Source organism: Mesoplodon bidens (genome assembly GCF_964165515.1).
Source record: "Mesoplodon bidens genome assembly, chromosome: 5".
Lineage (NCBI taxonomy): Eukaryota > Metazoa > Chordata > Mammalia > Artiodactyla > Ziphiidae > Mesoplodon > Mesoplodon bidens.
The window spans coordinates 58,810,043-58,825,234 of NC_138161.1; the positions used below are offsets into that span (position 1 = coordinate 58,810,043).

The 15,192-nt window shown below is 38.3% G+C and overlaps 1 protein-coding gene and 1 pseudogene across 2 annotated transcripts in view; both read left to right on the forward strand.

The window, feature by feature from the left end:
- CD96 (CD96 molecule) overlaps window positions 1-15,192 on the forward strand; it is a gene marked incomplete at both ends in the record, with an annotated part of 88,540 nt that overhangs the window by 67,370 nt on the left and 5,978 nt on the right. Inside the window, 3 exon segments of the mRNA XM_081235407.1 lie at window positions 5,490-5,567; window positions 6,074-6,145; window positions 14,979-15,041. Of these exon segments, the coding sequence (XP_081091533.1) occupies window positions 5,490-5,567; window positions 6,074-6,145; window positions 14,979-15,041 (213 nt within the window).
- On the forward strand, window positions 10,540-11,314 carry LOC308617511 (cytosolic 5'-nucleotidase 3A-like; annotated as a pseudogene). The gene has a single exon. The product of its transcript is annotated as a cytosolic 5'-nucleotidase 3A-like (transcript).

Below are 15,192 nucleotides of genomic sequence, written 5' to 3' on the forward strand. Positions count from 1 at the left end.
GGAAGCATAGGGCTGTTATCTAAACCAGGCAAGAGACACAGTGAGGCAAGGATCAAGGCAACATGCATGCCCGAAGCAGTGTTCCTCTTCCCATGGTCCAGGAACAACACTCGCTAGATGGAATCAAACAAATGAATTCTTCCCTGGCAGTAAATCTGCAGTAAGTAAGGATTTATGTCACATTATTTTCTGACCTCTAGAAGAGAACATTTAGTCAGTCCTTTTAATACCAATGAAATCCCCAGTTATCATACTTCATCAGGATTCCAGTGAATCCTGCCCGAATTAAATCATATGTTACTAATCAGTGCTAGCACCCAGTGTGGGCAATTGGAAAATGTCTGTTCCTTCTAAGTAAAAAGTATTTTCACAGGTGGCTGGCAGTTGCATATTAGACTGAGATTTCTAGGTGATGGTGGTAGCTCACAAATAAATACAAAGTTCTCTGATTTTTGCTTCCTCATTCTTTTTCTTCCTCATCATCATCACCATTGTTATGATGTATCACCACTGTAAAACCATTCCTTTCTGCTTTCACTTACTATGTCACTTGGTGAATACTGTGAAGGTCAGTTCTCCCAGTGAGAGGAAGAGAGTAGGGGAGGGAGGAAGAATGAATGATGCTGGCCCATGGGAAGGGAGATAAGAGATGAGACTATGACGAGACTATGACTGACAATGAAAGCCACACTTTCTCCTATACAAGGAACAGAGTTCCAGAGTAAAGGGATCATTCTTTCTTTTATCCTTCTGAGAATTGTTTAAAACCTGGGTAGTCTTTGTTCTTTTTCCCTTCCCCTCCTCACTTCCTCTTTCACCTTTTCTTCCTATATTTATTAGGAGGAGCACATCATATCTCTCAGTATCCAAGAGTATCCAATGATTACTTATGGCTAGTTTTCTTCTACGCATTTTTTACTTTGTCTTGTACGGTTACGAGGTAAACTTACAAAATTTTAAAAATAGATAACTGAAGAAATTACTGCAAAGAGGGACAAAGATAAAGCCATCTCGATGAGAGAAAGAAATTCAAATTCACTCTGTGATCCATAGGTTCTTAAAATCGTAATGAGCCAGTTGCAGAGGAGAAGCACAGCTGCTCTTGATGCAGAGACTTCCTGGGCCTTCCTCTAGAGGGTGTGGTGGAGCACAGCCAGCCAAATGCTCACAGGGAGTGAACAGCGGCTGACCTCCTTGCTATTCGACTGCCGGCCAGGGTGGGCCAGTGGGAGAACGCCAGGGCTCAATTCCCTAAGAGCAGTTCTGGGGTGTCCAGGAATGTGATCCCAATACTCCGTTTGAGACAATCTGAGTTTGCCCTACAGCTACTTCGTGTATCCTGCCGCCAATCTTTTGGTGCATTTTTTCCTGCCATTTGTCTTGATGAGCAGTAGGAGGCAGTGAGCTAGAAGTTACAGTGACTGCACGAGAATCTGAGCCACGGGGGCTCAGTGAGGTGGAAGAGGAGAGCTGCAGGTGACTCTGCCAGGAGGCATCAGTATGCCATCAGAGAGCTAATGCCCAGCATGCTGCCATTCTCTTCACCCCAGACAGCCATTTTCTGGTGCAGCCTTTTGGAATGTAGTTCTTGACTTGGGCCAGCCTGGGGAGGGAGGGATTGGTTACCTGGAATCAGAGTCCTTCTAGAAAGACCAAGGAAAGTGGGTCAATGGTAGAACTCATCAGGAGATTCATCTATTGCTACAATATGCTTGTGTTTTCAGCCCCTGAACTAAACTGCAGATGACGTGTTGTATAGCTTCTAAGATTACCTTTTAGTGCTTACCTCATGCCAGGCATTCTTCTACGAGAATGCATACAAGTGATGATTTCTCAATCATCACAGTCACCCTATAGAAAATTACTGTTATTTTAGATGCGAGGAATACAAGAAGGAGAGACAGGTCAATAGACTTTACCAAGAGCATACATTTAACTTAGAACTAAGCAAGGCTTCAGCTCACGGTATCTGGCTCTGGAATTCATGCTTTTAATAGCTAAGCTACACTGCTTTTGCACATCTCCAAGTGGTTTGCAAATGTGTCTCTCAGGCTTTGTATGCAAGTCTAATGCAATGGCTTTCTAGCAGTTAAGAGCTAGAAGCGAATCTGTCTTCTTGGCGGCATTTGACTGCACTGACCCAGCGTTTGGCACACGGCGCTCACTCACAGATATTTGCTAAATTGGACTGACTGGCCCTGCGTCTGGAAACCCTCTGTCACCTTGGCTTCTCTAAGCCATAGCCCCTGGCTTTCTTCCCGCCTCCCTGGGGTCCTCCTTTTCAATCTCCTTTTCTCCTGCCAGTACCTTACATGGAAGTGGTCCTCATTGTTCCATGCTAGGCCTTCTTCTCTTCTGCCAGGACCCATCTTCTTTGGCGCTCTCAGTTACTCCAATTACCGTCTACATGCTGATGTCTCACAAATACTCATTTGCAGCCTAATTTTACTCCTAAGATTCAGACTCACATGCTCAACCCTCTGGAATTGAATGTCTCATATGCACTCAGAATCAATCTGTCCAAAATTTATTTCATCTTGGTGCCTCTTGCCCTTCCAAAGCTATTTGTTCTGTTTATTTTCTCAGATAATGATGCCTTGATCCAAAAATCTGCCCAAGCTGGAAAACTGGAAGTTATTTTGACTTCTCTCTCTTCCTAATTTCCTACATTCAGCCATTTACCAAGCCTGTAGAGCCCACACTTGAAACCTGTCCACTTCTCTTCTTCCCCACAGCCTTCACACTATAGTCCAGGCCACCCTTCACTTACCCTGGGGTCAGAACATCTGTTAAGGAGTAGTTGGATATTATTCCTCCGTGGAATCTTAAGGATGTAGCTTCTTCATACTTCTCTATCCTCATCCCTTTTCTTTTCACAGAGTGCCTTCAACGTTCTGATCGGGCTTCAGTTCTCTCCCACCTTTTCTGTCCACGCTGCTTGAAACATTCTGCTCCTTGCTTGCCCTCTTTCTCCAACTTGTCTGGCTAATTCTTGTCACCCTTCAAGCCTAGTTGATACGTCACTTCCTCCAGAAAGCCTTCGCTGAGCTCACATGTCTTGGTTATTTATGTGTCCTTCCTCTGTAATCCCACAACACAGTGCATTTTCTCTACCATAGTACTTATCTTCTACTGCAATTCTCTTTATACTATTTGTGAGGGAAAGAAAACAAGCTACAGTAACAACAAATTCCAACATTTCCTTTTGTTCATTTATACTTGATATAATACAAATTTATTTATCCTAAAAGAAAGAACCAATAAAAGGACAAGCAAGTAGCTGAATGCTCTGTTCTGTAACCCATGCTGTGGCAGCTCTATCACATTTAAGTTGTGACTTCCAAGTCACTCTATGCCATAATACCTGGATAGCACATGAGGAAAGATCATGGAGGATCGTATGTGGGATATTTTATAGGACAAGCCTTGAAGTGACAACCATCACTCCCACTCACAGTCCATTGCCTGGGACTTGGTACACGGCCACCTAACTGCACAGGAGGCTAGGAAGTGTAGTTTCTCTGTGCCGGAAAGAAGAGGACTGGGTTTGGTGGCCAACCAGTAATCTGCCATATTGACCTTTATTCTCACTAAATTGTGTACTCCATAAGGGCAGGGGCAAAAACTCTCATTCTCTGCACTTTGTCTCCAATACTAGTACATAGCGGGAACTCGATAAGTATTTGTTGAATAAATGAAGCTGTGCATATCCTGTCTTTAAAACACTTTTTTCTGCCCATCCTGCTGCTGGCTGCCCATTTTCGTTCCTCGTACAGCATCACGTGAGGCAGCCTATAACACATCTCCCCGTATCTAACTGTATTCATGGAGCTGGTGTGTAATATGTCTTTGGTGTTCATTGCTAGGCTATATTCTAAAATGATTGTTGTTGGTCATCTCTTATGTGAGCTTCTTATGAACCACAATGCCATTTATTTATTTATCTTATATATACTTACTTCTTTCAGAGATTTGATTACCCATGTTTTCTATTTAAGGCATGCCCTTTCCCAGAATTGAGGTACCTGGGAAGTTGCCAGGCTATTCACTACTAACTAAAGCTTGAGGGTGAATGAGCATATTGGCTGCCATACTGTAAGGATATTGTTGAGAATATTGTACACATTTTACAGTATCTTTTTTATAAAGACTGGGGAGAAAAATTTTTTAATCATAATAAAAAGAATAGCTGTGTTTCTCTTCAAAATTGACTGTATTTATCTTATAATGTTCATCAATAGCATAACGTACACTTTTATATATATACATTTATAGATATTTGATTTTTTAAAAATTTTATTTATTTTTGGCTGCGTTGAGTCTGTTGCTGTGTGCAGGTTTTTTCTAGTTGTGGCAAGCAAGGGCTACTCTTCGTTGCAGTGCGCAGGCTTCTCATTGCGGAGGCTTCTCTTTTTGCAGAGCACGGGTTCTAGGCATGCAGGCTTCAGTAGTTGCAGCACGTGGGCTCAGTAGTTGTGGCTCATGGGCTCTAGAGCACAGGCTCAGTAGTTGTGGCGCACAGGCTTAGTTGCTCTGCGGCATGTGGGATCTTCCCAAACCAGGGATCATACCCGTGTCCCCTGCATTGGCAGGCAGATTCTAAACCACTGCTCCACCAGGAAAGTCCAATGGCATAACATATACTTTTTATTTCTTAACATTGTTACTAAACAGTTCTGACCAAATGTGCAGTCCATATCTACTAAGAGAACACTACATCAAGGAATGCATTTTATGTAATATCCCCAGTCAGGTTTCAACAAAACTCAACATTCTTTTTCTAACTTTATTTTTCCTTGCCCTTGTTTTCTCTTTCTATCCACTTCTTTTATCTTCTTGCACTTGCATATTTATGTAAGCCACCATGAACATGTTTTGGAACAAAGGAGAAATACATATAAATAAAAAATCTATTAAAGATTTGTCTTCCCTAGAGACATAAACATGTTTCAGTGTGCTGTGGTAGGGTATTTTTCTTCTTCAATCTACCTTGCTTTATATCCAGAGATATTTTCAAATGAATATGAATTAGTCTTTCATTTTGGGGGAAGGGAGGGAGGAGAATGGGAAATATGATGGCTTATAAAGATGGAGATGATTTTGAAAGCTAAGAATTGAAGTAAATATGAAACCATATTTAGTATGTGAAAATATTATATACAGTTGTGAAGATTCACTACAAGATAAGTTCCATGAGGGTGAGGACCTTGTCTTCATTGTTCATTGCATGTCGAATAGTTTTGCACACAGGAGACGCTAAAACAATATATTTTGAAAGTGTGAATATTGGGTGTGTAACCACAAGCATAGAACTTTTGAACTCAGTTTCCTAATTTATAAAATGAAGCCATTAGAGTATGTATTCACTAAGATTCTTTCCAACTCTTAACACTCCATGCTCTACGTACCACCCTTGTTAAGCATAGTGGCATATTTAAACATGTGAAAGTAAATACTTATGACAATTTGGGAATTTTTTTTCAAAGTAGGTTATCCAGCTCCATCTTCAACAGCCCTTGTAGATGTGACTACGTCGACTCCAAACGTCACCCCTCCAAGTGCTCAAAGTGAGTATAGCAAGGCTTTCCTCATGTGACTCAAAAGAGACAACACAACACTACAGCTATGATAATATTGAGGTTTGGGCAAAATGCTATCTTTTTTTCATTTGATGTTGATATTTTGGTTTTGAGTTACTCTGTGGCAAGTTATAATCTGGTGACTATACTAATATGCCAATCACTGTAATCTTAAAAATATGGGTTGGTGATTTGTTATTATATTGTAATTTTCATTTGTCATGGGATTTTTAAGGAAATATTAATCTTGACAATACTCCCAGTGATCTGAGTTGGTGACAAGAACAGAAAAAGAAAGAAAATCAATGACAAGTTGGCATTAAACATAAACTACAGACTTTTGCTTATTATGCCAGCTAGTGTTCCCGTGTAGCAAAGCATATTTTCAATTTCAGATTTCCCCAAAGTCATATAGTTTAAAAATTCAACACATCAAAGTAAAATTAAATTACAGCCTTATAAGAAAGTGGAATTCTGAAAATTTTGTCTTTCAGCCAGCAATTACGACCTGACTACCCGAAGCTTCAACTACTCCTGGACCTCCAGTGGGAAAGACGCCAAATACTGTAAGTGTAACTGTGAGTGCCTTGGAGTACTCTGGGCCTCATTCATTTACCCAATACATATATTGAACAGCTACTGTGTGCTTTGTTTATAATCATATTAACAAATATTTACAAGGCATTGACAATGTTTAAAGCATTGTTGTAGTTGCTAGGGATATATCTGTAAACAAAACAGACCTAAGTTCCAAAATCTGGTGGAAGAGAGACAGACAAATAGTGATAAGTGATACAGAAAAATTAAAGCAGAGAAGGGAGACAGTGAGAATCAAGGGTGAAGGGGCACTGCCCTTCTAAATACAGTGGTCTTGAAAGGCCGTACTGAGGAAGGCAACATCTGAGTAAAGTAGAGATAAAAAAGCAAACTATCAGTAGATCTGGGGAAAGAGGGAACTAGCTAGAATATGAGTATCACTAAAAAAAAAAAAAAAAAAAAAAAAGGAAAAGAGAGAGCCCAGTGTGAGACACAGAAATGGTTTGTTACTTGTCATCTGACCAAGTAGCAGCAGGGTCTGCTGATGCTGCTTTAGCAGGTATTGACAGGATTTGAAAAGGAAGTATACTGCCTCTTAGTGGTACAAGACAAAGATCAGCATTGTGGGAGGCATCAAAGGATGTGGCTAAAGTGAAGAGAAACCTGGATGCCACAGGTGCAGGACTTCTGAATTTAACTCCCGGGCCCTTTGCCACAGAGTAAATGTGTATGTCCCTTTTACAAAACATTTAAGTTGTACATTGAAAACGTCTAAAAGTCTTTTATACCCACTGGCTCAGTCAGTCATCTCACTGCTGGGAACTTGTCCTTAGGAAATAAATCAAAGAGAGAAAAGGAACCTGTGTAATATCGCTCTTTGAGCATAATTTATTTATTTTATCTCTTTTATGGACCTCAGGTTCACAGATTTAGATTAATCACAATCTTTAATTCATGACACAGTTTCATTCTTAGTCTGGGCATGACGCTCTATAATTTAATGTAACGCATTTCTCTCAACAAATACGTTGGTAATATAATAGACACCTATGAACTCAGTACCCAAATACAGGAATGAAAAGGCAGTATCAGAAGAGAGAGCACACAAAGAGATCCATAAGGCAGTGTAACCTAGCTGTATGTCAAAGATGGCATGCAGAGTACTGTAAAAAGAAGAGACTGTTCAGCAAGTGGACCCAGGAACATTGATTTTTTTTTAAGAAAAGCATGTTAAAATGCACTCCAACCATGCACAGTACACAAAAATAAACTTTTGCTTTTGAATGGGCATACAAGGGATGGGATGGGGAGTAAATATTTATAGTGTTATTTATAATAATTCCAAAATCTGTGTGTATGAGTTGGAGGTAGGATGAGATAATAACTCAATGGATATTATGAAGCCAAAAAATCAATAGCCAAAATGTACTAAGCTACATAGAAAAGGGTAGAAGCTGGAAAATTTTTAACAATCAGATATTAATTGATAATAAAAAGCATTAGACTGGGGATGAAAGTTCATACTTAATAGATTAACATTTATCCGATGTTAAACATAAATTGCTGTTAACATAAAATTGAGTTGTTTATAATAAACTATGCTGAAACTCTACGTACACTAGTTGTCACCCTTTACTCTTGATACTATAATACAAGAAAGTTCCATGAGAGTGTTTTTTTGTTTGTTTACCTGTATCCACAGTGCCTGAGATAGTGCATGGTATTGAGTTGGTGCTCAACAAATATTGTTTAATCAATAAATGAATTAATACTTCTTGGTTACAGGGAAAGTAGATCATGTAACAATGGGGATAAAAATTTATTGGACAATGTTATAGGAAAAAGCTGGACTCCAACTTAAATTTATGCTATGATTGCATATAAATTATCCCATATTTTAATTAGCATCTGATGTTTTCCTTTGTTTATTTGAATTATTTGATTGTCTATTGAAATTATACTAGAATGTAAGATACACAAGAACAGGGACCTAAACCCTTTTCTGTTGTTCACTGTAGTATTCTAACATCTGTAATAGTGGCAGGCAACAGTAGGTGCTCAGCAAATATTTGTCGAATGATTGAAAAGGTATGTGTACATTTGGGCAAGGAAGAAAACACACACACACACAGTGAAAAGAAATGATCTGTTTAATTGAAAGTTTTGAGCTTTTTATTTATTTGTTTTACTTAAATTGTTATTACAATAGCATGTGTGCCCAGAATAAAATCCTTTTTATCCCGTGCATCACATCAATATGAAGCATAGAGGCCACCCAAGGTACTTTTTGCCCCAGAAACTAGAAAATTGAAAGGGTCTTACTTGAAAGTGCTTCCTAATTTACACAAGTATATTCTTGGTCTTTTCAGTAGATTTCCTAATGAAATGAACTCTTGTAATCCTTCACATTTTCTGTCCTTCCCCACTTGAAAACTTCATCTATCCTCAGACATCTCTTTATCATTCTTACCATAAAAATAGCCTTAGAAATTGTGAAATCTAGGAAGGGACTCTAAAACCCAACAAACAATTTCTTTTCCTGGCAGTGAAAACCCACATTTTTATTTATGCAAGAAGATCTTGTTAACCATTTGCCATTTTTCATCCATAAGCTTAGAGAAAAAATTCCCCACAGTGAGTTGCTCTATTTACAATCATTCACAAAAACACATTAGGATCCAACAAGTTAATATTGATTGCTCAGTCCCAAACTGTTTTTGAAACATGTTTCTACTCATTGGATTGGACTGCAATATGACATCCAATATTAGATGATGCATTTGGCAAGATTCGTATCAGGCATTGGTAATGGGATTTTTTTCTTCCAATATGTTTATTTCAATAGATTTATGAAATGTTCAGAGGGAAAAAAAGAATGATAATGGATGGATTTCTAGTGAAATAAACCCACTAGCAGTGTTTCTAGGGCCCTTGCTATTTATGAACACGTTCTATGGGATATTTGCTTATACATGCATTTTGTATAGCTCATATATATTTGGATGTCACAAGAAAGTTCTGAGTACATTGCATTTACCATAAATTTATTAGTGTATGTTTTAACATATTCTTTTGTTGTTATTTTGTTATTTATTAACTTGAAGAGGTCTTGGCTGTGATTCAAGAGTGTTGGAATCTAATCCTAGTTCAGCTTCCATATTTCCTACAGTCTAGAACAGTAATGCATATTTTACTGTAACCATCTATGAAATGGGGATACCAAATCTGAACTTCTAAATACCCAAAATGTATGAGCTTAATAACATCCTGGGACACATTTTCATCCTGACACAGGTGATCAGGCCATGGAGCAGAAAATTGAAGCTTAATTACTTTTTTCTCTCTGGTTTTTCCTGCCATCCATCTGGCCCAGTGGAGCCTAAAGCCACATTGAAATCAGTTTGTCTGTCTAAGTTAGGCAAGCAGAAAAATGATATGAGTCAATTTATCCCATTACCAAAATCATCAAGTTCACTGTCACCACATGTGCGCACACACACACACACACACACACAGGCCTCAGAGTACCTCTTATCAATCTCACATGAGGTCTTTATTCTGTTCTTTGATCTTGCATCCCATATTCTTCAAAATTTACATATTCTTCTTAAATCGTACAAGTGCATTTCTTATCCTGTCCCTGGTCCTGGCTGTTTCTCCTCAAGTTCCTGGTAGTTTTGCCTAATAATTTCATAACAACCCCTTCTACTTTCCATAGGCAGAGGGTGATGGAGAAGCCAGAGTTGAGGAGTTGAGGGTCAATGGCAGGGACACAGCAATGCCAGGACCTATAATGATGCTGGGCCCTGTGTCAGGCTGCACCATAATCTCTTCAGTCCCTCCGTTCCCTGTTGGCCAGGATGCTGATTCTCTAAACTCACCATTCTTATTTTCAAATTCTAAAATCTTATATGTCTCAGATCACATCTCTTTCCATTTTCCTTTTATCTAAAACACTGTTCTGCTCCCATTCTGTCACCTAATTCCTCATTAGGTCAGCCTCAAATTAAAGATTTATTCCTCTGAGTTAAAATTCTATCCTCTGTTAAAATACCAATTTCTGGGGGCTCCATGTTCTTCACAGTTAGTACACAAGTCCCACACTTCCAAAGCTCATAAATGTCATCTTTGTTAGGAAGAGCATAAGGGGGTCCAATTTATGGACTAAGTGATCATGGCAAGAGTGGACACAGTAGCTGGTGCCAGTATTTGCATCCTGATGGAAGAGGTGATGCTGACCCAGTAAATATTCCCCTTGAAGAAAAAGTTGAGGCAGAAGACCAAGATCAGTGAGATCTCTGTGTCCAAGCCCTGCATCTATGATTATTGCTTGCCACCCTATGCCTTTGTTCTAGGACAAAATTAAGGGCAGAAATCAGAGTGTCTTAAGGAAGATTGATTACTCAATATAAAGTCTGTACATGTAAAAATCATGCCAGAATTTTAGAAAAGTTCAGTTTGCCTCAAGAACCCTATAAGAGTACCAGAAATTCTCTGTGATGTTGTCAAAAGAGGAGCTGCCAAACCAGATAATCATGGACTTTTATATGACGGTAAGGATTTTCCTACAAAGGGAAAGATGCCTAACATGTCATAATATTATTGAGAACTGTAAGCTGGTTACAAATGAATGTCAAAAAATGTTATTGAAATTCAAGGAAAAAGACAATGCTATCAAAGTTGATCTTGTTTTTACCATAGAAGTACCCTTTTAGGGTAGAATGGTATGCTAAGTTCACAGAGTCTCCTTGTCGAATAACCTTTATCAAAAGCTAAATTTAAAGGAATTGTGGAATTGTGATGTTATGCTAAAGGAGGGATATAAGAATTTATTTGAGAAACTCTAACCACACCATATCCCTATGTTCATATTTTCAACCAATAATGGTGATGTACTTAAGGACGTTATCCATCAAGCTGGTGTTTATCATCCAAATGTCAAAGTAGTGTTCATTCATGGAGTTTGATGAAAATGTGTTCTCAAAGGAGAATTAACCTATATATTTAACAAACATGATGATACCTTGAAGAACACAGAATATTTCAATCAATTAAAGGACAATACTAATTTAACTCTGCTGAGAGATTCCCAAGGAGACTTAAGAATGGCAGATGGAGTAGCCAGTGTTTCACACATCCTAAAAATTGGATATCTAAATGATGCAGTGGGTGAGCTTTTAGAAAAAGTATTGTTTTAGTGAAAGATAAATCACTGGAGATAGCCAGCTCTATCTTACTGAGGATTCTATAAACTGGTATTCTTCAGAAAGACCTCTCTCCTATGGGAGCAGTTAATACAAGAACTGCCCATCTCTTAATCTTGCTGAAACGCTCTTAATTGTAATATATTCTTGCTCTTGAAGTTTTTCCTTTACATTACTAATATATTTTCAGATATGTTAAGTCTATCAGCTGGAAGCTTCTTTTTCTTCACCTCTCTCAACACATTTTCCTCTTTATTTTTTTTTAATTTTAAGATTTTGAAAAATCTTAACGCCAAAATCAGAAAAATAACTCCCTAGTTTTCCAAAGTGGATTTTGTAATTCAGTTTTATCACACATATTTTGAGATCTTTTTATACTTGAAAAGTTTACAGAAGGCCAACAAGAAATTTTATGAAATGGTCAAATCATTTACATGATTTTAAGTATTGCCATTTTTGCAATTTGGATGGATCACGCTGATGGTATTACCATCTCCTGAAATTGTATTATGTTTGGTTTTCTTGTTTGGAGAAAATCAAAATTGACCAGAAAAGACTGGCACTCTGTATTTAATGAAAAAACAGTTGGTATCCACATGTAACTGATCATTACAAGTGTTCTATATTGACTCGCTGATAATAAACATAAAATAGAAAATCTTTTTTTAAATACCCTTTTCTCTCAAGGTGATAGCACTTGTTAAACCATTCATATCTTAGCATAAATTAATTTATCTAATTTATCATATCCTTTCTTGCAAACAGACTTTGAAGCGATAAGAAATAAAGGCATCAGGCCCTAAAAGTAGGAAGTGAAGGAGACACCATATTGGGCAAAAAATCCATAAGGTTATCCAGCACGAACTGCCTTCTTCATAATTTTACCTAAATCCAGGCCTGGCTCCAATTTCTTTTTAGTTGCTTTTGCTCTTTGTCAATCAAACTCCTGGCTTAATGGCTTAAACATTAAAAATTGACATTAAAAAAGTACCCAGTCCATTGTCATCTATAGACCTTGGCATTCTGTCTAGAACAAAAAGGATCAAGATCACATGTACAGGTTCATAGAACTATACTGAAGATAAGAACATCTCCCTGACCTAGACAAACTCAAAATAGCTATATACAAAATCACCCTAACCTGGGGGGGGTGACCCCAAGTGGAGCAGCTATTGCAGACTGTCCTGTGAGCAATCCCCAGAAAGCAGTGACTTTCAGTTCTTCCAAAGGGCCTGGTAACATACCTTTGTCTGCAGCTGTAACTGCCACTGGCATCTAGAGAGAAAACAAGAAAGGGTCAGGCTAAGGAGGGTTTTAATGTTTGTTTTCTTTTATTTTGGTTTTGCTTATTGTTTTGGTCTTGACACAAAAGAAAGCAGTCAGCTGGGAAAATCATGTATACTAATGTTTTAAATAAATGAGCATAATGTTTTTCTACTGACTATAACCATATACTATTGTAGTTATTTTACTTTATATTACATTATAGGCATGTTATCAGGTACAGATATGTGGAGTCTGCCAAGAAGTGGAACTTTCTTGCCAGAGTTGGAGAGCTAAACAAAATGAGTTGATATATCTATTTCAAAGGCCATATGTGCTGCTGGAATTTGCTGCCATCCACTCAAGGGGAAGGTTTGCCTCTGAACGTGTCAGAAGGACTCACCTAGCAGCTAACCAGTCCTGTAACCACAGGGGTCTGTTTATTCGCTGTTGACACTTCAGTTTTCATGGTCAAACAATAATGTCAGCTTACACTTCAGACTATACTACAAAGCTACAGTAATCAAGACAGTATGGTGCTGGCACAAAAACAGAAATATAGATCAATGGAACAGGAGAGAAAGCCCAGAGATAAACCCACGCACATATGGTCACCTTATCTTTGATAAGGGAGGCAAGAATATACAGTGGAGAAAAGACAGCTTCTTCAATAAGTGGTGCTGGGAAAACTGGACAGCTACATGTAAAAGAATGAAACTAGAATACTCCCTAACACCATACACAAAAATAAACTCAAAATGGATTAAGGACCTAAATGTAAGGCCAGACACTATTAAACTCTTAGAGGAAAACATAGGCAGAACACTCTATGACATAAATCACAGCAAGATCCTTTTGGACCCACCTCCTAGAGTAATGGAAATAAAAACAAAAATAAACAAATGGGACCTAATGAAACTTAAAAGCTTTTGTACAGCAAAGGAAACCATAAACAAGACAAAAAGACAGCCCTCAGAATGGGAGAAAATATTTGCAAATAAAGCAACTGACAAAGGATTAATCTCCAAAATATATAAGCAGCTCATGCAGCTCAATAACAAAAAAACAACCCAATCCAAAAATGGGCAGAAGACCTAAATAGACATTTCCCCAAAGAAGATATACAGATTGCCAACAAACACATGAAAGAATGCTCAACATCATTAATCATTAGAGAAATGCAAATCAAAACTGCAATGTGATATCATCTCACACCAGTCAGAATGGCCATCATCAAAAAATCTACAAACAGTAAATGCTGGAGAGGGTGTGAACCCTCATGCACTGTTGGTGGGAATGTAAATTGATACAGCCACTATGGAGAACAGTATGGAGGTTCCTTAAAAAACTAAAAATAGAACTACAATATGACCCAGCAATCCCACTACTGGGCATATACCCTGAGAAAACCATAATTCAAAAAGAGTCATGTACCACAATATTCATTGCAGCTCTATTTACAATAGCCAGGACATGGAAGCAACCTAAGGGTCCATCAACAGATGAATGGATAAAGAAGATGTAGCACATATATACAATGGAATATTACTCAGCCATAAAAAGAAACAAAATTGAGCTATTTGTAGTGAGGTGGATGGACCCAGAGTCTGTCATACAGAGTGAAGTAAGTCAGAAACAGAAAAACAAATACCGTATGCTAACACATATATATGGAATCTAAAAAAAAAGTGATTCTGAAGAACCTAGGGGCAGGACAGGAATAAAGATGCAGACGTAGAGAATGGACCTGAGGACATGGGGAGGGGGAAGGGTAAGCTGGGACAAAGTGAGAGAGTGGCATGGACATATATACACTACCAAATGTACAATAGATAGCTAGTGGGAAACAGCCGCATAGCACAGGGAGAACACCTCAGTGCTTTGTGACCACCTAGAGGGGTGGGATAGGGAGAGTGGGAGGGAGGGGGATGCAAGAGGGAAGAGATATGGGAACATGTGTATATGTATAACTGATTCACTTTGTTATAAAGCAGAAACTAACACACCATTGTAAAACAATTATACTCCAAGAAAGATGTTAAAAAAAAAAGTCCTATTGGTATCTTTTCTTTACTGAAGGCCACTGTAACACACCTGGGCTTTCATTCTTTTAGCTCATCTGTGGGATAGACATGACAACAGTCACAACACACTCTGTGGGGCTGGAAAAAAACCTCTCCTAGTGTTTTCTTCCATTTCTTCTTCCTGCTTTAAATGGCTGTGATCAAAACCTTCCCTATTAGAAACATCTGGACCTCAAGGATTCCCTCAACTCCCACTTTATTTTGGGACATTCTAATGTGTGCTGAAATTTTAGGTTCGATTAAAGGTCAAGAAGAGACAATAAAATAGTCTTATACAGATTAACTTTTCCATTATCTTCTTCCTTTAGCAGCTTCATGGATGCCCAGCGAAACGTACATTTCATCCCCCTCAAGGGCAGGTTCAACACTTCATGGTGAGCACTTAGGGAAAATTCAGTGTCAGCGAAGGTTGTGGTGTGCTTTATTTGATCAGAGGTGGAAAAATGAGAACGAAGCCAATCTCAGGCATTTAAAAGTGCATCTTGATGAAAACGACAGTGATGATAAAAATGACAATGGATGGGG